The sequence below is a fragment of the Nomascus leucogenys genome, chromosome 25 (assembly GCF_006542625.1).
Source record: "Nomascus leucogenys isolate Asia chromosome 25, Asia_NLE_v1, whole genome shotgun sequence".
Taxonomy (NCBI): Eukaryota; Metazoa; Chordata; class Mammalia; order Primates; family Hylobatidae; genus Nomascus; species Nomascus leucogenys.
In genome coordinates, this window is record NC_044405.1 from 7,000,407 (window position 1) to 7,023,868 (window position 23,462).

General features: G+C 38.9%; 1 protein-coding gene across 3 annotated transcripts in view; it reads left to right on the forward strand.

Annotated features, from left to right (window-relative positions):
• Positions 1-16,146: 16,146 nt before the first annotated feature.
• The window catches only part of NCAM2 (neural cell adhesion molecule 2), a 562,762-nt gene continuing 555,446 nt past the window's right edge, over positions 16,147-23,462 (forward strand). For 2 of the 3 annotated variants that reach the window (XM_030806254.1, XM_030806255.1), the window contains exon 1: positions 16,147-16,447. In XM_030806254.1, the coding sequence (XP_030662114.1) occupies positions 16,393-16,447 (55 nt within the window). In that variant the 5' untranslated portion in view covers positions 16,147-16,392. The remainder of the gene's footprint in view (positions 16,448-23,462) is intronic. The other variant, XM_030806256.1, reaches the window with a different exon arrangement.

The window sequence follows — 23,462 nt, forward strand, 5'->3', positions numbered from 1 at the left end:
TATTGCACTGCATATTCTTAAGATCATCATTCTGAATTCCTTTTCAGGCATTTTATAGCTGTTCCCTTCTTTGGAGTCTCTTAAAGGAGAATTACTGTGTTCCATTGGAGAAGTCATGTTTCTTTGATTTTTCATGTTTATTGTGTGTCTGCATTGATATATGTGCATCTGGTGTAATTGCTGCTTACTTTAATGTTATGGAGTCACCTTCATAGGAAAAGACGTTTTCTGTAGATATATCTATAACATTAGCTTGGTAAGACGCCTAACTTTGTTTTGGGTGGGCACAGTACTGTAGTATCTATATTATTTGTTCAGTTGTAATCAACTTCCGCAGTGTCTTCAAGTTTTTCAGTAGCTTAGGTTGTAGTTGTTTATGGAGCTGTGGGGCAGTTTTGTTGGTGATGGAGATGCTGGGTGGGTGGATCCTTGAGCCCCTGGGAGGCATGTGACATTTCTGTTGCTTGAGAGGGTGGGGCCAATGTCAGTGGCAGTGGCTTCAATCAGGTGGCTCTGATTTTTGGGAACATGTGCTTTGTCCTGGGGGCAGCCTCCCTAATGCACTGGACCACCTGTTCCCTGGTGTGTAGGGCCATGCATCAACTCAAATGCCAGGGACTCAGTTGTATCAATAGGTCTAGCTGGTATGGCAGTGCAGCAGAGGATCTCAGGAATATGGAGATGCAGGGGCTACTGGGCCAAGGCAGAGTGTGATCTCTGATGGCTCTACTCTCAAAATGGTGCTATGCTGCAGCAGCCTGGGTATTGGGGGTGGGGAAGACCTATATTGACTTTCCCTTATAAGACAATGTAGTTATGTGGACTCCGGTCAGCTCTGTATGCTAAACTCACGGTCTGTGATGGCTGAGGGGATTACCTGTAGCCAGGATTGCAGGCATTTGTGGTAGAAATGTAGATGCTGGGGATCTCCAACTCACCTTTTCCTCTCAGTGAGATGTTGCTCTTGGCTCCGAGCCTATCTTAGCTGGCTGCTTCACTTTCCTCTTCTTGCTGCCATTGTGAGTTTCTGTACCTCACAGGGTCTGTGCCACTTCTTTGCTGAGTTTTGTTGTTCTCCTTTACATTCTCTATTTTACCTGTGGTTATTTGGGTATTTCTCTGTGAAGGAGGCAAGAGCTGGGTGCTTCTAGTCACCCATCTTGATGGCACAGAGCTTTCTGTTTATACCTGTGGCAGAAAAATGTTTTATTATTTTTGATTTGGAACAAGGTAGCATAGTGAAAAAGGTCACCTCTCAATCTATGCATGACTTTAGGCATGTCACTTAGTATCTCTGTGCTTCAGTTTGAAGCCTCTGTGCTTGGATGTGTTCTGCTGAAAATTCTCGCATCTGTGGAATTCTATGATCCTAGGGCATGCTCTTTAGGTACTTTAATTGGTTACATAGTTTAAAAGGCCAGTATATAACACATGGATTGCCTAGAGGGCTGCATCTGCTTTGTGACCATCCATGCCAACTTTTTCAGAGAACATTCCAAAACAGTATGGCATGTGGTCCATGTTCTTTGCTCTTTGATCTGCACTTCATTCATTTCAGAATTCACCACTTTATTCTTACATGTTAGAAATAGAAAATGCACTCAGGAGATATATGGAATTTTCCTGCAGGACAGAATGACTCAAGTACAGCACTTTTTTTGTTAAGCTAGTATATTTTCAATAATTCCTAGAAATAATAAATGATTTCACTGCAGAACTGCATATTTTACTATTACTAAACTGACTTCTGCAGATTATTATTCAACCCTTAGTGAAATTCCACCTGTGTACTAGGTGCTGTCAGAACACAAAGTTAGTCACATATCCTACACAGTGAGCATAATATTCATCCAAATTACACAGGTACATTCAACCAACACAACACTGACAGTCTTCACAAACACAGTGATCATTTCTCATCACAAATGAAGCTTGTAAGGTGATGGTATGTAGCAACATAGCTTATTATCAGTTTATTCTCTCAGTTTATTATCACACCAAATTTATTTATAACTGCTTTTAAAGAATATTATAACAAAGTACCAATAATATATTTGGGGGATATTTTCAAATTTTTTTTAGAATTTGAATACAATAAATAATATAGTTGGACACTATAACATAATTTATGTTAGTATCTCTTTAATTGTGTTTGCAGTATTCACAGGGAAGGGTTCTGTTTGGGTAATTACTCATTGGGTGAAGATCAGCAATTTGGCTCATGAGCACTTCAGAAAATGACTCAAAATGTAGCAAGACGAGAATTTCCTACAAATACCCCGATCAAAAACAAAAAATTCAGTTAAGTGCTTCTTTCATACTGTTTCCACCAGAATGTGTTAAAGATTTCCTCCAACTATTTATTCTCCTTTAGGTTATTCATAAGAGTACCATTTTTAGTAAAGAGAGAGCCAAATTTTTTAATGTGTTCAATGTATTATGCCGTACACTTTTAGAAATTATAAATGTCATGACTTAGGAGAAATTAAACATATGCTAAATATATCAACAATGCATAATAAAGATACACAATCATTAATACTTATTTAACAGTATACTGGTTATTATTATTTATTTGTAAGTTGCTGACATTATTCTTAATTGTTTACATCCAAAAATAATTTTTTTCTAAAATTATTACTTATGCCAGTTAACATAACATAATATGTACACATATTCCATTTTGTGCACAAAGCTATAAATGTTGCAAGGAAAATATAACAAAATATGTAAGGGGGGTATTTACCTTTGCTCAGGGAACTTACAAGCATGCTCTCCCTTTGTGTGTGTGTGTGTGTGTGTGTGTAAATCATAATCAATGTCTCTAAACTTTATGACTGTCAGAGATAAGCAAACTAATATTGTGAACTTTTAAAATTTTAGACTATCATCTTAGAATTTTTGTTGATGGTTTTTCTCATTTTGGCCTCTAAGTACATTGTATTAATCTGTTCTCACGCTGCTAACAAAGACATACCCGAGACTGGGAAATTTGTAAGGAAAAGAGGATTAATTGACTCACAGTTTTGCATGGCTGGCGAGGTCTCAGGAAAGTTACAATTATGGTGGAAAGGGAAGCAAACATGTCTTTCCTCATGTGGTGACAGGAGAGAGAATGAGAGCAGTGCGAGGGAGGAAGCCCCTTATAAAACCATCAGATCTCGTGAGAACTCACTCACTATCTCTAGAACAGTATATGGGAAACTGCCCCCGTGATTCAAGTATGTCCACCTGGTCCCACCCCTGACATATATGGATTATTGCAATTCAAGATGAGATTTTTGGTAGAGGCACAGCCAAACCATATCATACATCAAAATCGTAATCTGTGGGAAAAATTTTAAGTTTTTTCTACATTTTCCTTTTTAAAAACATCTTTGTTTTCCTAAGAACATTTAGGAAGTAGCTTATGATTGCATTATAGTTAAAAGAGATGTTTTAAACTGATTGACAAAAAGGCCTTTGCACTCAGGGATGTCTGGGTCCAACTTACATCTCTGACACACAGTGGCTCTGGGATCTTATCAAATCTCCTCTACTAAATGGGAGTAACAATGTTACTCATAATGTTGGGAAAAATACATTGGATGATGTGTTTAAAAGGCTTAAATTAGTACCCAACACATGTAACCTATTCAAATTTACAAAATTTACCGAATGTGGATGTCAGTAAGTTCTTTCGATTTAGATATGGCAAACGGACTATGTTATACTATAAAACATTAATATATTTAATAGAGGCATTCCTTCTGTAATTATCTTTTACCTATGTCCTTTTTTCTCCTTTGTATTATAGCCATCATAATAAGAGTTTAGTCACTTTAATTACAGGCAATTCAAATTTAAATTTTACTTTCAGTAGGTATCTATTAAGCACCCACAATGAATAAAGTGATTTTGTATGTTACAAACAAAACCAAAACTAGGGTCTATTTAATAGAACTGATAGTACATTGCTTTCTGAATTACCTAATAGCAGAAAACATATCTCTTCTCTTTTCCCTTTTTGCATTATTCTTAGAGTTGGTTGCAGGCCGGGCGCGGTGGCTCATGCCTGTAATCCCAGCACTTTGGGAGGCCGAGGCGGGCGGATCACGAGGTCAGGAGATAGAGACCATCCTGGCTAACACGGTGAAACCCCGTCTCTACTAAAAATACAAAAAATTTGCTGGGCGTGGTGGTGGGCGCCTGTAGTCCCAGCTGCTCAGGAGGCTGAGGCAGGAGAATGGCGTGAACCCGGGAGGCAAAGCTTGCAGTGAGCCAAGACGGTGCCACTGCACTCCAGCCTGGGCGACAGAGCAAGACTCCGTCTCAAAAAAAAAAAAAAAAAAAAGTTGGTTACACCCAATTATCTATTATTTATTGAGCATCTATTTGTTGACCAGGAGCCTTTAGAAAAAATTAAACTAGTTCTTAGGGATTTTTAGCCAATAAATTGTCAAAGCCTGTGATGATTTGGCTCAGTTTTACACTTTTAAATAAGATTTTGGCATTTGTAGCTATAGTCACTCTAGTAATTAGAGATGAAAGCTGAATTAAGAAGATAAGAATCTATTAATATATAATAATGGCATCAGGGTTACCAATAAATAAAACTGTTCTTTTAAATTATTAGCATAGAATTTAACTTCTAAAAAATGTCTTAACAGGCAATATTCTCACACTTCATTTAGGACATAAATTATAGAATTATGTTATGCAGTGATTGGGAAATTAATCTAACATTTTTTCATTTTTAAGCATTCTGTAGCAGAAAAATCATTACCCTGAATACAAGTTATAGTTTTTCTATTGAAGCTCTATGAAATTGAGCAGGTCATTTAATCTTTCTCTGTGTTAACTTTTTTCCTTTGTAAATTTAGAGTCAAACTTATATGTCATATCTAAAATCTCTCATACTGTACCTATGACTAATTGACAATAGGGTACCAATGATGATGGTACAGAGAACAAAATTTTGAGTTTACTACTTTTATTTGGTTCTTAGTGAAAGAAAACTTGTGCATAAGGTAATTATAAAAATATTATGACTTTTAATTTTAAAGTAAAAAAAGTCTTCTTACAAATCTAAATAATGTATTCAAGTAAATGGAGTAAAGATGGAAACATTGGATTGGACAATATTTTGGCCTTTGTAATACTGAATAAACCTGATTTTACCATATTTAGGAGTTACTGTGGTACTTTTTGTTAAAGACATCACCTATAATTTGAAGAAGATGTACTTAAAGGTCAAATTTTCTGAGCATTGATTTTTCTTTCTTGTATGAACAATGAATTTTGAAGTTACATTTTATGACCACTCTTTAATATTGCCATTTGCTAATTTAAGGTGCATTAGGTATAATTATTCTTTTAATAAAGGCAGCAGTAAAAAGTGTATTTGAGTAGCAGGCTTCACTGAAGTTGCCATATTCCTAGTTTCTCCCTACAATATTTTCTATCTCTGCTCTGCAACCAGTATTAACACCATTTTCTTAGTACCATAAGATTTTCAAATACAACTGCTCTATTTCAAGGTAAGTTAAAAAACAGACCCTCAAGTGTTTTAAAACAATGTTGCTTTAGCTCTGATAAATCAAATAACTATATGATAAATCAAATAACACAAATAACTGTGTGATAAATCATATAACTCTATGATTAATTTCAGACTGTCCCTAGCCCTTCATTACAAGTTCTGTAACATAAGTTAGGAGCATTGCTATGTTCACACTTCTAGGGTGCTGGTTGAAGGCAATTCATTAGTGGTACAATAGAAATAGCTATGAGAACAATGAAGGGAATCAGCCCTAAACTAGCATGAGGTCCAGAGAGGGGGTCGTTAGCATGGTGGCAGGTATGAGTCCTTGTCAAATACCAGAATACGTGACTTGAAGTGATAAGAAAGGGATAAGGCCAAAAGCAAAGATGGGAGAGAGAGTATAAATCTGACCTGTAAATATGACATCCTTCAAGGAGGTGAGTAACCAAGATACAAAGCCATTAATGGAGTAGAGAAACCAAGAAAGACAATGAGGTTTGGCTCATCCCTGTAATCCCAGCACTTTGGGATGCTGAGTCAGGAGGGTCACCTGAGGTCAGGAGTTCAGGACCAACCTGGCCAACATGGTGAAACCCCGTTTCTACTAAAAAATACAAAAATTAGCCAGGTGTGGAGGCAGGTGCCTGTAATCCCCGGCTACTCGGGAGGCTGAGACAGGAGAATTGCTTGAACCTGGGAGGCGGAGGTTGCAGTGAGCTGAGATCATGCCACTACACTCTAGTCTGGGCCACAAGAGTGAAACTTCATCTCAAAAGAAAAAAAAAAAAGAAAGAGAGGGAGGGAGGGACGGAGGGAGGGAGGAAGGAAGGAAGGAAGGAAGGAATGAACGAAAGAAAGAAATGAGGTTTTAAGTGAGTCTGGAGAAATTCCATAGAGAGATTGTAGGTTCCCATGGATGCTTTCTTTCTGGTTTACCCAGTGCTATGATTTGAATATTTGTGTCTCACCAAAAGTTGTATGTTAAAACTGTATGACCAAAGTGATAATATTCGGAGGTGGGGCCTTTAGGACATGATGATGTCATGAGGGCGGATCCCTAATGAATGGCATTATTGCTCTTATAAAGAGGCCCCGGACAGTAGTCCTGTCCCTTCCACCGAGTGAAGACACACCGAGTGAGCATACAATTAGCAAGATGAGCCTTTCTGGAAAATACGTTTGTCTTTATTTTTAGAAATAAGGTAAGACTTTAGTAGTTTAAAACTATAGTTCATTCTCAGGACTTGCCTTTCCTATCACTGTTTCAAAACCATGCTATTGACAAGTATTTGTTTATAAGATTGAGAGGCACTATTAAGTAAGTAGAACTGAGCAGACTAGTCTTCTTATAAATTGTTTAGATTTATACCTAAGACATTTTATGTAAATAATATAGGTATAGGCCCACAAATAGAGGTACTCTAACCCAGGCATTTTTCCCTTTGGGTGCCCCCAGATGATATAATTTGAGAAAACAAACTATCAAAAATTAAATTTCCACATTATTATTGTCTTTATTTAGGTCATGAGAGGTCACATCATAACCTGTATAGGATCAACTTTTGCTCTTAAAAGAGATTATGTTATTCAAAATGTTTCTGAGAAGGCTGGGCACAGTGTCTTAGGCCTGTAGTCCTAGCACTTTGGGAAGCCGAGGGAGGTGGATCACTTGAGGTCCAGAGTTTGAGACTCCAGCCTGGCCAATATGGTGAAACCTGTCCCTACTAAAAATTCAAAAATTAGCCAGGTGTGGTGGCATGCACCTGTAGTCCCAAATACTTGGAAGGCTGAGGAGGAGAATTGCTTGAACCCAGGAGGCGGAGGTTGCAGTGAGCCAAGATCGTGCCACTGCACTCCAGACTGGATGACAGAGCAAGAATCCATCAGAAATATATACATATATTTAAAATATATGTACATATATTATGAATATATATTTCTTATATATAAAATATATGTACATATATAAAATATATGTACATATATTATGAATATATATTTCTTATATAAGAAATATCTTATATAAGAAATATATATTCATAATATATGTACATATATTTTATATATGTACATATATAATTTCTTATATATAAGAAATATATATTCAAGTATATATATATTTCTGAGAAGAATATGGGGTGAGACAGGCTTTGGTTTTGGAGAAGCAAACAAGTTGTTCATTTTCTAGAAATTCAGGGAATTGTTCTTGTACTCAGCCTAAGAAAAGACAGTTTAGAGTAGAGTTCTTGAGTCTGCCATTTTGAACTGGATAATTAACTGTTGTGGAGGGCGCCTGTGTGCATGAGATGTTTAGCAACATAGCAACATAGCAACATCCCTGGCCTCTTCCTGCTGGATGTGAGGAGCACCTTCCTCCCAGTCATGGCAATACAAAAAGTCTCTAAATATTGTCACATGTTTCAAGGGGCGTGAAACCCAATCTTGAAGCTCTGGGTTAGAGAAACTCTTCTTTGGAGGTAATTGCCTAAAACGTTCATGCGACCAAGAAAGGAATCCATGAAGGGACTCTGTATAGGGAATCAAAGAAGTAGCCAATAGTCTCCAAGACAACTGGTAGGTAGGTATTTATTACTCAATACTGGGTTTCCCTCTAATAAGTTATTGTGTCTCTATTATTCTCAATCCTTCCATAAGCTGTAATAAATGTCTTTGTGGCCTCTAATCCTAGCACTTCGGGAGGCCAAGGTGGGTGGATCACAAGGTCAGGAGATCGAGATCATCCTGGCTAACATGGTGAAACCCTGTCTCTACTAAAAATACAAAAAAATTAGCCAGGTGTGGTGGCGGGCGCCTGCAGTCCCAGCTACTTGGAAGGCTGAGGCGGGAGAATTGCTTGAACCAGGGAGGCGCAGGCTGCAGTGAGCCAAGATCATGCCACTGCACTCCAGCCTGGGCAACAGAGTGAAACTCTGTCTCAAATAATTAATAATAATAATAATAATAATAATAAATAAATATGCCTTTGCTTGAGCCCTGAGGAGTTAAGGCAGGCAGATATGTTCAGGCTTCAAGTGAGGTGATACAGATGGAAGGTACAGCCTGGGGAAGCCTATTATAAGATGGCCAAAAATAACTGCCGGAGATTAGAGCAAAGATGGGGCCGGAATGAGAAACACCTTCCTGATCTTGTGTGTGAAACATGCCAACATTCTTCAGGCATCCTCAGAGATCCCTACTAGCAAATGGATGGGGATACTTAGACTTTATCTGTGTTGATGTAGTACAGAAAGTTGATGCTGGTGAGCTAGAATAATTGGGAACTTTTGGTTACCCCAAACTATCGAGTTGTGCAGCATTTTCTCCTAAAAAGTACAGTGGGAATTCCTGGATCCTAGGGCAGAAGAATAAGATTCTTAAAATATAACGTATTAAGATGGAGATGTCTTTCAGTGGACCTTAAATTTGATAAATATGAATATGAACATTTATCTACAGCCTGGCAATTGAAGATGATTAAAGGTAGATATTACAGAATGGAAACTCTAGATTAACCAACAAAATATAAAATAAAATATAGTAAACTGTCAATGCTGATAGAAATGATGTGCTTTCACATCTTCCAGATGACAGGGTAAATTATGTAGTTTGGAAAACAATTTAGGCGATATGAGTTCAGTAGCTACATATGGTCATATGTTTTTGCAAAACTATTTTCTAGTAGTCTAAGAATGTAATCTAGAATAACCTCAAAGCTCTATGGATAGAGATATTCACACTGTGGTGTTATTCATCATAATAATTAAAATTACAGATAAACTCTTAATGTCTTAGTCTAAGAAAATTGTTAAGAGTATTAGGTTCAGTCCATGTCAACAAATTAATTCATTAAATTTGTTTGTGAAAATTAATAGGCAAGGAGCGGTGGTTCACGCCTGTAATCCCAGCACTTTGGGAGGCCGAGGCGGGCAGATCACCTGAGGTCAGGAGTTTGAGACCAGCCTGACTAACATGGAGAAACCCCATCTTTACTAAAAAATACAAAATTAGTTGGGCGTGGTGGCTCATGCCTGTAATCCTAGTTACTCAGGAAGCTAAGGCAGGAGAATCGCTTGAACTCAGGAGGCGGAAGTTGCAATGAGCTGAGATCGTGCACCATTGCACTCCAGCCTTGACAACACGAGCAAAACTCCGCCTCAAAAAAAAATTAATAAAAATGTAAAATTGATTCCCTTTACAAAACAAAATATAAAGATGCCAAATAATATTTTCTCATTATGTTAAGAAAATATATGTTTATATGAAAGACTAGAAGAAAATATGCCAAAATGTTCAAGAGATAGCCTCTGTCTGGTTGATACAGCGTGGGCATTCCTAATTTTTTTTATAACTAGCATGCCAGAATTTGAGAAGAGTAAACATTAATTTATAAATAAACAAGGACAGCTATTTAGTTTTATTTTTCTGTTTTTTTTTTTTTTTACATAACTCAGCTATTTCTTTTAAAGTCAACTTCTTTCATAGGTGTTGAGTTTCTTAATTTTAGAAAGGTTGTGAAATCCAGTAACAGGTGTTGGGTACATAATTATTTAAATATGAGGACCAATCATAAAGAATGTTGGTGGGGAAATGTGTTGTTTTCTTAAAAATGAGTTAAGATTATTTCATGTAGATGTAAAGTATAAGAGTTTTTCCCATAACATTAAAATTAAAAAAGTGTATCCAAATAATGTTTCTTGGTGGATCATTAGGTAGAATATTAATGGTTTGTGGTTACATAGGAAAGAATCCTATTGCTACCACTAGCTTGCCTATTACTAATAGAACTTCTTACCTAAGTTGAAAATTAATGCAAGCACATCTCCATTAAGTAAAGAATGAAATGATCTGTGCAATAAGAGATTTTTGAATGAAATGCCTAATTTTATTGCCCTGCCAAAATGCAATTGATTAATATTGTGTCCTATCAAATCTATACTTGTATTGGATCAGTTGCCAGGGATGAAGGATTTATTGTTACCTGGTATGTGATAACTCCCCTCCACATGGAAGGATTTGTGCAGATGTCACCTTGGTCAATGTTACCTGTGGACAAAAATATGATTCCTGAGTGCTGTGATCAATAATTGGGCAACCTAAATATCGCATCATGATCCTTGCTATATCAGATAGGTTCATTGCTATCCGTTGCTTGATTCCTTTTTCCTATCTTACTTTGTCCTGAATATATTCTTGAAATTGTATCAATCCTTGTTTTGTCAACATGTTCTAGGCTTGTTAAGTTTTCTGCTCTGTCCATCATTGTATTTCCCAGGGATGTCTTGGTGAAGAAAAATATAATATCCCCTTAGAGTTAAGAAAATATTATTCTGGGAAGTGGCAAATTATAGGCAGTTATTGCATAATTTCTGAGCGAAGTGAGCAGTTATTTGCCCAGAGGGAGCATGAAGTAGCCATGAAAGAAAATGACCCCATGTATCTTGGAAGAAATTAAAAAGTAAGAATCTGTGACAATGAGGGTGCCTCAGTACCATAAATCTGTCTCCTCCATTTCTTAATTTCAAATAGAACAGCTAAGAAAGTAAAACATTTTAAAAGAAAGGTGTTAAAATCTAAAACCTATTGTTAAAGTAGCTGCTGTTACATGCCTGGTAAAGGGTCTAAAATGTTGTGTCAAGAAGTTTAAAATTATTTTCAAAGACACGATAGTTAGAAAAAAGTGGCATTAATGGAGAGGGGAAGGCAGTAGCAGGATCATCTATTTATAGAGGTTTTAGGCTATCTGTCTATATATACGCTGGATATTTTTCTTCCTTTGTGGCAATAAGAAAAGTCAAAACAGGCAATTTTCCAGACAAGTAAATGAATAGTTATAATGGCTTGTGACATCTTAAAAATATAAATGATCACACGAAATGTCCCATTTCTTAATAGCATGATCTTAACACACATGAATTCTGTCAGCGGAGAGATTAAATAAACATAACATCAGAAGTACACAAATAAAAATAATGTTTAATATCCACAGCACATCATTCATGCCTAGGCTCTATGTGTACGTGATATACCCGCATGCTTTTTGCAGGAGCAGATTGCAAAAGTAAGAAACAGAATCTCTCTGAGAAGATAATTTCCACATACAATGCACCTTACTGTTTTCTGTCTCTCTGCTACTCCTTTATGTTCATTTTATTGATTCTTTCAAATCAAATTTATCTGCTTTCAGTTAACCATGCATCCAGTCCTGTTGGTATTTCCTACTACTCAGCTTTTCATAGATTCCTGAGTTTTGTTCAACTGGCTCTTATTTTTATAAATGAAATAACTATCATCCCAACTATGCCTCTGACACATTTCCTTGGATAGATGAAGAAGTGGATAAATTGTCTTACATGTAAATTATGAGCTACACAGAGGAGGGAGGATGCGTTTCTGTACCTTTTATATCCTACACTGCACATGGCTTACTCATGTTCATAAATTTGGTACATCCAATGAAAGTGTTCAATGTCTACATAATAGAAAGCACTCCTTTCAAACAGTGGAGGGGCATAGTGAGAAGAGGTAATTTTTCTATGTGGTGTCCTCCCATGGTCAATCTATTAAGAAGAAGAACTGACTAAGGCAAATGTCAGGCTGCATATTACTTTGTCACTGCAATGAGAAATAAATGTGAGTCTGATAGAGCCCTGGAGAGGCACTTCTACTTTTGGCTAAGAAGCAGTTGAGGCAAGTTATTTTGAGTATATGACATTCTGCTATTGAGTCCTTATGGCAACATAAATTTAGGCTAAAGATGGAGAAAACCCTTGAAAGCCTCAGAATTGTCTTAGTTCATTTTGTGCTGCTGTAACAGAACACTACAGACTGGGTAATTTTAAATAATAGAAGTGTATTCGGCTCACAGTTCTGGAGCCTGGAAAGCCCAGGGTCGAGGGATTACATCTGGTGATGGCCTTCTTAGCTGCATTATTACGTAGTGGAACGAATCACCTAAATGACAGAGTACGTTCAAGAGAGTGAGAGGTGGAACCTACAACCATAGGCCCTTTTATAATCGGCATGAATCCATTCATGAGGACGTAGGCCTCTAGACCTAAATATCTCCCATGAGGCTACACTCCCAACATTGTTGAACTGGGATTTCAGTTTCCAACACGTGCTTTTTGATAGACGCATTCAAGCTGTAATCCTCATGTGGGCCTATGACTCACCATCAGACCTGTAGCCCCCGGGATGGAGAGAGTCATCCTAACTTTTTCTGACTATGCATGCCAGGACTTACATTGTGAGAGGCTGTGAATATCAGGTTTATTAGCATAACTTTCTCCCACCTTGTATTTTTCACTCTGTACTTTTTTCAAATTAGACATCTCTCTGCTTTCCACACATGCTGTGTGGTTTCACGCCCCCAGGCTTTGCTTAAGTTTTTCTCTGCCCTGCCCACGTCTCTACCTATCTAATTTCTCCGCTTTCTTCAAAGCTTCATGAATCCTTTCTTAATCCTCTATTGAGAAATGATCCCCTCCTTTTATGTCACAATAGCAGGGCATTTTCACTCTTCTTATGGCATTTTTTTAAAACCTGATGTATATGATTGAATTGTGTGCTTATGCCTGATATCTTCAACAAGTGGCTATTAACGAATTGAGGGGCAGGATCCATAGCTGTATCACCTTTCTTTGTATATTCCTGAGTACTAAGGGTTTGTTCATTTCTCTTTTCCATACACAGAGATGCTCTCTCTCTCTCTTTTCCTCCCTCTGTCTCTCTCTCTCTCTCTCTCTCACACACACACACACACACACACACACAGAAGTTTGGACACAGTACAGTCTTATGATACAAACTTCTAATCAGAAATTTTGCTTATGTCTGATAGAGTATTGCTACCATCTCCCTAACCTCACTCTAAGAAGATTTAATGTCTAAATTATCTTACAGGATACCAGTCAAATTTTCCTCTGGCATGGTTTAACCCACTGCCTAAGAAAAAAGTAATTTGACTTTTTTTTTTTTTTTTGAGACACAGTCTTGCTCTGTCACTCAAGCTGAAGTGCAGTGGCACAATTTCAGCTCACTGCAACCTCCACCTCCTGGGTTCAAGAGATTCTTCTGCCTCAGTCTCCTGAGCAGCTGGGACTACAGGTGTGTGCCACCACCCCCGGATAATTTTTGTATTATTAGTAGAGACGGGGTTCACCACATTGGCCAGGCTGGTCTTGAACTCCTGACCTTGTAATCCACCCTCCTCAGCCTCCCAAAGTGTGGGATTACAGGCATGAGCCACGCCCAGCCTGAAAGTAATTTGACTTCTAATAACACAGAGGAGAATTCAGTTGTCAATATTTCCACCTGATTAACAGGTGTGCGAGTATGTGTGCCTGATAGGCACTTAGCCACTCCCAGTGTCAGGTTGAAAAATTGCAGGTTGTGTGAAGATGCTATTTGACACAGAGAGTATCCTTTTAACTGTTTTCTTTGATTGTGTGTGTGTGTGTTGAAGTCATTCTTTGGTATCCACAGGGGGACTAGTTTCAATACTCTCACAGATCCTTGGGTGCTCAAGTCCCTTATATAAAATAGCATAAATTTGCATATAACCTTCTCCTGCGTATTACATCATCTCTGGATTAGGTGTAATACATTATATAATGTAAATGCTTTGTAAATAGTCACTTGGCCGTATTTTTTTATTTATGTTATTTTGATTGTATCATTGTTTCCTTTTTTTTAAAGTTATTTTTCATCCATGGTTGGTGGAATCTGAGGATGTAGAACTGTGGACGCAGAAGGCCTACTGCGTAGCATTTATCAATGCCCAAGAGAAATGAAGAATTGGAGTAAATAAATGAGTCACTGGTCTTTCACATCTATAAATGTGCTACTTCCACCCTTTCCTGCAAAGAGCTGACCATGAGCTTACTTAAGTGTGGTTAGTACATTCCAGAACCAGTAAAGGGTGTGAGAAGGGTACCTTGGCAAAATAACTTTCTAAATATATTGTCTGCTATGAGATCAAGAGGAAAGAAGAGGTTCTCTAGCTGTGAGGTGCTGAGAGGGCCATTGCTTAAGGGAGTTCAGCGATGGTGTGTGAGTTGAGGGCCGCCTTTCCCCTCCTCTCTTCCTGATAAACCCAGCCCAGGATGCCAAGTGGGCGAATCATCTGTATAAAGCGCTGTGCCTGGGGAGGACAAATCGCAGACGGTATCTCCCCTATGCATGTTAGCCTGTGTCTACTCTTGCCCCCTGCCCTCCCTGAAGGCAATGCAACGTCCTTTTCAGCATGAAATCCCCAGGCTGGGGCTGGATTCTGAGCTCTACCACATTTCTATCTCCCCTCGCCCCCAACCCCCGCTATTTTTATGTCCTCACTGATAAGGAAGGAGCTATGGTCATTGTGGAGTCCGGGGCGAGGCAGTTGAGTTTTCTAAGGAGCCAGACGGAAAGTGCAGATGAAAGGACCCATTGTCAGCTTTTGCAGGTCGCGGTAACCCCAGGCCAGATTGACGTGGGCTCTGCACCCGAGCCGGTGATTCTGCCTCTTACCGCTCTTGCAGGAAAGGTGACATTAATCTCACAAACGTTTTCCTACCCTTCTAGGAGAAATAACGATAAGCCCCAATCTTAAGGAGTAGAGAGTTAGTTCCGGGCGTTTGCCACGGCTCCCTCACTTCAATTTACACTCGCACGCACACGCGGATACGTGGGTGTTGGGGGTAGGGCACTGATCTGGGGAAGGTTACCCCCCTCGCCCCAACTCATCTTTGCACATTTGCAGTCCTCCCTCGGTGCACTCCTGGTGGGGATCTGGCCAGTGCAGCGCACTGGGACAGAGGGCAGAGCCCGCGGAGTGAGGCCAGGAGAGACTTCAAGCCTCTAAGGACACAGATGAGGCTAAGGCTGAGTTGAATGCAGCCCCTCCCGCGGCTCGACCCCTCTCCAGTGTCTCTGCCTTAAGGTGCTTCTCCCAACAGCAATGGGTCGAGATGTAAAGGAAAGACTCTGTACATTATTTTTCCGCCCACCCTTTAGCCCCCGAGGAGACAGACAGTGTAGACTTTAAGGTACAATTGCTTCCCCTCTGTCGCGGCGGGGTGGGGAGCTTGGGAAGGGGACAGCCGCGCAAGGGGCCAGCCTGCTCCAGGTTTGAGCGAGAGAGGGAGAGGGAGGTCCACGGAGAGACAAGAATCTCCCTCCTCCCATGCCCAAAAGGAATAAGAGCTGCGGGGCACACCGCCCGCCTCCAGATCCCCCATTCACGTTGAGCCGGGGCGCGCTCGGGGCGGCCGCCTGCAGTATCAGTATCAGTATCAGCATCAGCATCAGCTCAGCTCAGCTCAGCTCAGCATTAGCTCAGCTGCCCTGAGGCGGCCGGCGGCTGTGAAGGAGCTCCAGGCTGCCCCCATCCCCACGCCCTTCTCGGCTCAGGGCGTCCATGAACGTGCGGATGGCCGGCGGGCGAGTGGCGCCTTCGCAATCGCGGCCGCCCCTCTAGGTGGAGGCACCGGGGACCGAACCCGTGTCTTAGAGCTCGACTGCGGACGAATCCCAGGGCCGCGCGCCTCGCTGGAGAGCGGCCGCCGTGCGGCGCGGAGGGATACGCCTCGCCCGCACCTCCCCTCGCCGCGCCCCCGCCTCCGCCGCCCTCCCCGCCCGGCTCTGCTGCCGCCGCGGCGGCCGCTGCTGCTGCTTCTGCTGCCGCTGCCGCCGCTGCTGCCTGGATATAGTGCGGCAAGAGCGGAGCTTGCAGTCACTTTGCGAGGAGGAGCGCGCGGGCTGCGGGCGGCTGGGGCACCGCGGGAGCGGCGGCGGCGGCTCTAGCAGAGGCGGCCGGGACAGCGAAAGGTTCTCTCTCCAGGGCTGGACTTAATAACTTTGAAACTGTCCACCGGTGTCACGTCCTGAACATGAGCCTCCTCCTCTCCTTCTACCTGCTCGGGTTGCTTGTCAGTAGCGGGCAAGGTAGGAGTGTGGTGCTTTATTGCATTTACTTTCCCTCCCCCTTCCACCCGGCCAAGAGAGGCAAAGAGGGAGGCGCAGGAAGAATTAAATGAAAGAACTAAAGTTACAGTTATTGTTGTTGTTGTTGTTGTTATTTTCGTTCTTTCTCCTAGCTGTCCCTAAAATTGTGTCTGTTGTGTGGAGACCCTTAAATAAGAGAAGGGAGAATACAGAATTGGAGAGGGGAAATCAGTGAGCAGGATATCCAGGGAAACCGCTGCTTCTTCTTTTTTTTTCCTCCTCTGGGATTATGGCTTTCTTTTATTTTTATTATCAGAAATTGGATGAGTGTGTTGGTGTGCGTTAACAGTGAAATATCTGAGGTTGCGGAAGGAAAGGGCACGGTGGTGTTTTACAGAAGCAGCAAAAACTATCAGTGTTGAACTCATTTGCAAAATATCTGTTGTGTGCAAGACGTTCGATTCTTGGAGACTCTTTTTTTTCACCCCTTTCCCATAACCCTAATTCCTGACTATGAAGTGAATGATGATGGCTTATTTCTGTTGGAAACTAAGAGAGGGGCCATGGATATCGTGTGTGAGAAAGCAAATGCATAAAACTAGGGATGTGTTGCAGTCATTCATTTTGACCCCAACCCCTTATTAATACAGAAAGGTGGAATCATTTTATAACATTACATTGTAATTACACCTGTAGGGGATTTTTGGGGTTGTGGGAGAACTGGTGGGAGCTTTTCTCTCTTAAAAAAAAATGAATAGCCTGGTAGAATAACCTGAGAGGGAATTTGTGGAAGCTATCACTGTTTGTCTCTAGATAGATAGATATGAATTTATCTGGCTGTTTAGATAGTAAACGTTCACATGAAATATACTTACAATAAATGGAAGCATTTTCAACTGTCCAGACAAGTTTGGACGTTTAATTAGGGACACAAAATGCTAAAACATGCATTGGTGAAAGTCTTTAAAGGAAAAATAAAATAGCACTAATTTTGAGATATGTAATGATTGCAAAGAATGTTATGTTGTTAGTGTAGCGTGAAATTGTTTTTTTAAAAGAATATAATAAATTATAAGACAAGTTAAGATATCCCCACGATATTCAGTTCTAAGCATTTTTAGCCTCTTCGGTATTGCTCGTTTGGTCCAGCAGGGGGTGGTAGAACTCCATTTTAAGCCCAGAAGATGGTTGTTTCTGCTCTTCACAGAGTCCTTCTATCATTCTTCAGCAGGGCTTGACATTTTGGATGTGAAGCCTTTCTTTTTCTGCCCTCCTCCCCACAGCTATAGTGTTAGTGGCGGATGAAACACGACTGGATGCAGATTTAATGTTCAGAAATCGGTATGCAAATGTTGGATATTCCTGTAGTTTGTAAAGTGTCTTGATAAGATTCTGCTCATTTTCCCTTCCTAACATAGAGTATGAAATATTTCATTCTTAGCAAAATTGCAGATATGTCCATCTGAAGCTAATACTAGCCCAGGTCGTTAATTCAGTGGTTCTTAACCAAAGATCAACATACACATGTGTCCTACAGATATGCTGCTTTAATTTTCAGATAGCTGCTGATTGTGTTTAGCTGTTCATTTGTGGCATAGACAGGTATATTTGATCACTAGGAAACAATCCCTGAAAATTGCAGTTAAAATGCAACTGCAATTAAATAAGTGTAGATGGTGTGGGGCAGAATGGGGGCATAATAGGAAGCAAGCTTATGCAGACTTAGGATTGCACTGTGAGTGGTTTGGAGAAGAAAAATATCTAAGTTGTGGAATCTGAATTTATCATTGCAGAGGCTAAGTGTGTTGGAATTTGGAGACGTAGGAAATTAGAAATGTTTAGATATGTAGGTTTAAATAGTACACAGAGACATAAAATTTGGATGTGTACATGTAACATAGACGTGAAATTGTGATTCAGCTAATTTATAAGTCAGGATACAAGGTGGTTATGAAGAGGTACTCTGAGACAAGCATCTCTGAAGGGGAGCCCATATTCACTGTAATGAAACAGGGTAGAAGGAGACCATCATTGTAAAGATCTCTCTATCTAGTACAATTTCACAATGTGTGGCCCTCATAGAGGCACGGATATATATCAGAGAGACCTAGCTTTTGTGAAAAGGAACATATAGTTCTTCTATGCCATGTGTCCTGATGAAGTCAGAGAGGCTTGGGTATAGATATTCTCATCCTGGGGTCCAATTCCTCTGTGCTAGTGTTTTGTTCTCTAATTAAGGATGCAGCAGCAAGTATCAGACACACCACTGGGAGCTGTTTAAAAAAATAGACCTAGTGTAACTCATAATTTTGTTTATTCTCTTGTAAAGAGGGCCATGGAAAAGCCACCAGCCAGTGATCTCTGGTCTTGTCTTAGAAATACTAAAATCCCAGCTTGCTGATTTATGTGTCCAACAATATACTTGCAGGGGATTTTATGAAGCATGATTGAAGCTATTGCTTTGGAAAGTGGTGTGCAGTCAGACTGGGGAAAGGCAACAATGATGTATTCCCTTTTTAGGAGTCAAAACGTTTTGAACTGAAGCAGTTGAATAGGAGAAAATGACATTAAGTGAGAACCCGACTAACTTAAGTGAATGCCAATACTATAATTAGCTAACGAGGCCTAATAGTTTTCTTGTAACTCTCAATACAACCTTATTGTTGTACAGTAGTAAGACGCTTTTTTTTTTAATTGTAGCAGAAATACTCCTTTAAAAGCCTCTAATTTCCACTGCAAGATTAATGTATAATGAAGTAAGGTTAGAATGTTATTGTGAAGTCTGAGTTTAATTGTCAATGAAAGAAAATTCTGTAATTCTGTAACTTTTGCAATTATTTTTCCTTTGTGTTCAAAACTTGGTCACAGGCTTTGTAATCATAACTAAGTGATAACTTCAGTTTCTGATTAACTGCATTTGTTGTTTGGATCTTTGTATATTCAAATTCCCAAACTGTTGTATGTATGGATTGCTTTCGTGAGAGTTTTTACATTTTTAAAATCACTTCCTTCTTCCTTTAAAAATTAAACAAGTATGATTAATAAGCATTTTTCCTGGATGTTCACATATATAAAATAGAAGCACTGTTATACTAAAACCTAAGGTAAGAATAATGCTATTCATCTCTCTTGCAATCCAGTTCAAACATACCACTTAGAACACTTACCTAACCCAAAATCGTGAGGAAAGGAGGGGTGAATTGCCCAGTTGATCAGTTAAAGCAGACATCTGCTTACAGTTATTCTCTTTGGTGAAGTGCTAGTAAGTCATTGTACATTAGAGCAATGTACCTTCTAAAAATAGAGCACAGGTGTGTGAGTGTCTACTAGTTTGAAGATTACAGGAGAGATCTCCACAAACTCATCTTCTGTCTAGGCTGTTACATGGCTCCAGCCTCTCTCGTATGCTTTTTTCTATCTGCTCTGCTCTAATTCTTTGATATCAGCCTCTTTGTGCAAAGTTTCTATTAAATCGACTGGGTCTTCTTTTGCACGTGGGGAAGATAGGCTAATGTAAATTAATATCTTTATTGTCAAAGAGTAACCCAGAGGATTTCCCTCGCTGCTTCATATCAAAGGAGTTAGGCAGAGCATTTTCTCACGTTTAATGCAGAATCGGAGCCCATAGAGCAAGAAGGGAAGTTGGTGGGTCCCGAGAGTGTCAGATGAGTCTTTCCAATGACACAGGGAGCTAATTTTCTCCCCGAGGTACTGTCCTACTAGAGAAGCAATTAATGGAACAAAAGAACCTCATTCAGTACCAAAAGTTAGACTTCATATGATTTTGTAAATAAAATGGCCTTCTTTCAAAAATAGGGCTAGTTTGTAATGAAACTGAGAAATGAGCTACAGAGATTGAGGCTAGTAACCAAGCTGAACAGTGTAATTTGTTTTTGCCTGTCCTTGTGTGGAAGCAGTGCAAATAGTAACAGGATCGACAATCTGAGGACTCTGGAACTGGTCCTCCTGCATTCTGTCTTTTAACATTTGGGAAATCATTGTAACTTATCTCTTTTCAGGGCCATCTCTCACAGCAATGAATTTTTGAGAGCATGAAGAAAAGTGCTCAATAACTGATAGAGTGATTCTAAATTGCCTTATTTCCCCCCAAAATGAAATTAATCCCCTGAGTGTTGATGTGTGCAAAATTAATTTAATAATTTGAATATACTTCTCAAGGGACTATCATTGTTTTTCAAGTTTTATTGTCCTAAATTTTAAATTTATTGTTCCCTTTATACAATCCCAATTAAACCGAGGATAGGCCTATTTAAAAGATTATAAATTTGTTTTAATTTTCCAAATTACATGATATGAGAACACTTTAAGGTGCAACCAGTGCTTTTATGCTTTTATTAAATGTAATATTCTTCCACTTTATAGAGCCAAGCTATCTCTAATTGTTCAACAAATAAAAGTGCTTCTCTCTGGTGCTCTTTTAAATATTTTAATAACTTTTAACAATTTACAGTTATAATAAAAGTACTAATCCCAAATAGATATTAACATATTTCCTAGTTTTCTATGTTCACTTGTGCTACTGACAATCCATCAAACATTACAAGACATTTTAGAAAGCTATGAAGTAATGAAACATCTTAAATTTAAATCAAGATGCTTGAATTTAAATCATTAAGAAAGATAATGGGGAATTTTGAGAATATTTATAAGCATGGCAATCAAAATATTATAGTTGGAAGAATTGCAGGTCCATTGATCAAATCTTTCTTGGCTCCATTTGATTTATGAAAACTCACAGGGATGAAGAAAATTCACTGGATTTGGAATCAGAAGACCTAGGCTACTAAGAGTCTCTTAACCTTGAAGAAGCAACTTATGCTCTTAGAACCACTATTTGCTTACTTGAAAATTTGATGTTATAAAATCTTGCCAGTTGACCTTGATGCTCGGCCATGAGGAGCAATTGTAACAATAAATATGTATAGGCAGGCACCTTACCAAATGTCAACCCTACTGTGCTAGGCTTTGTTTATATTTTTAAATAATGTGTATACAGATAAATTTGTGGTTTATAAACATTTATTTAGTTTTAAAAAATCATCATAAGCTGCTCTGTGATTAGAAACAAATATCAAGGGGACAGAGATTACTTGTTATTGATAAGGGTGACTCATTCATCATTTATTCATTTATCTAACATTTACAGAATACCTGCTCTGTCCCAGACACCTCATGAGACAGCATTACTACGAATGGTTGCATAGATTGTGTGAAGAACAACTCCAGGGGGCGTCACTTATTGTCCTAGTGATGCAACACATATTGATTTTTACAGTTTGCCAGCAGATGGCAGTAAAAGGTTTTGAGGAATGATGCGCTTTTTTTTGTATCATGAATCCTTTCTGTGGACCAACATCAGGCTGGTGTTAAACACCGAGAGGCTTAGGATGGGCACATAATGAAGAAAATGACTTACTAAAGATCAAACAGAAAAGTAAAAAGGTTAGTTACTAGAGCTCCAGTCCCCAAACTCTTCAGTTCTCCTAACACCAAACTTGTTCATAGATTTTATTTAAATGAATCTAATATATCTTCAGCTCAAAGAATAATATATCTTCAGCTCAAAAAATAAAAAAAATATTTAAATTCTATGCCATTTTGTCAGATAATCAAATAACAAGCACTTTTTGAGGCCTTAAAATGAGAATATTGTCAGCACCTTCTAACAGTACCGACCACTTGTTCAAAGTGCTTTCAGTCACCTTATAACTTACGATTATCAATGAGTCAAGAGACTATTAGCTTTGTTTTATGGATGAAGAAATTGAGGAACAGAAGAATTATCTGATTTGCCTATATCACTTATTTTTGTAGTTATCTGGAACTAGGAGTAGATTTTCCAACTTCTAGTTCCATACCTATTTTTGATGTATTGTTGATTCATCTGTTTAAAAATGTGCATGTGTGTGGAAAATTCAACGTTGATAATTACAAAAACAAATAATATACATTTAAAAAGCCAAATAAGCATGATAGAGATACATAATTTGTTCAACAAAATATTATAAAATGACAAAATGTATCATATAATTAATTAAACACTAAGTAGTCTGAGTCCTTGGCAGTTTAGTGCCTAGAGTGAGCTAAAACCGATGGTGTTTACTAACTGACAGGCTCTCTTGTCATAACCCTCTGTTAGCTTGTTATTATCATTATCGTTCCTTTATCCATGAGGGCCATGAGACATAGGGAGTTTAAATAACTGTCTAAGATTGTACTGCTTGGAAATGAGGGTTTGCATTTGGGACATGTCTAAAGCCTAGCATCTTACCAGGACATCACCTTGCCACTCAGTGAAACAGAAAGGGCTTCAATATAGTGAGAGTAAATGGAGAAAATTATTAATACAAGGAGAAGAAAAATGAGTGAACAGATTGTAAGAAGGGAGGGGCGTGTTGAGAGAATAGAAATAATCCAGTTTAATGAATCCAAGGATTCATTAAGCAGTTTGGAAAGGTGAGCCTCTGCACTCACTTCTGGAAATAGTGGTGGAAATGGAAGATGGAGTGACCTGGAGGCCAAGCTGGTTTGACTGTAGTGTAGATCTTTGGGAGCCATTATTTGGGCAGGAGAGTAACATGGTTAAATTTTGGTTTGCTTTTAAGTCTACTGACCATGGCCATGTGTAGGATGGACCAGAAGAAAAGAAAAAGGAGTAAGTGGACATGGCACATGTGTCTATGGAAGACTTAATAGGATCTTAGTAACAAATACAAATTGAGAAATTGGTAGGAAGGTGCCTCATGAAGTTTTAAGTTTATTTAACAGGAAAAAAAGTTTACATCTTAATAGAAATAGGAAAAATAAATGAAAATGTACACCCGTTTTAAGTAATTTTTAACTTGCTATTTTTAAAATTATATGTCAAATTGCTGTATTCATGGCACATCTAGATAAAAATGTCAATAAATTTGAAAATGGAAACTGTTGATCTTTTTATTGGCCAATTCTTCAGAATAATTTCTTCACTTTTATTTGTCATCCATCTTTATCT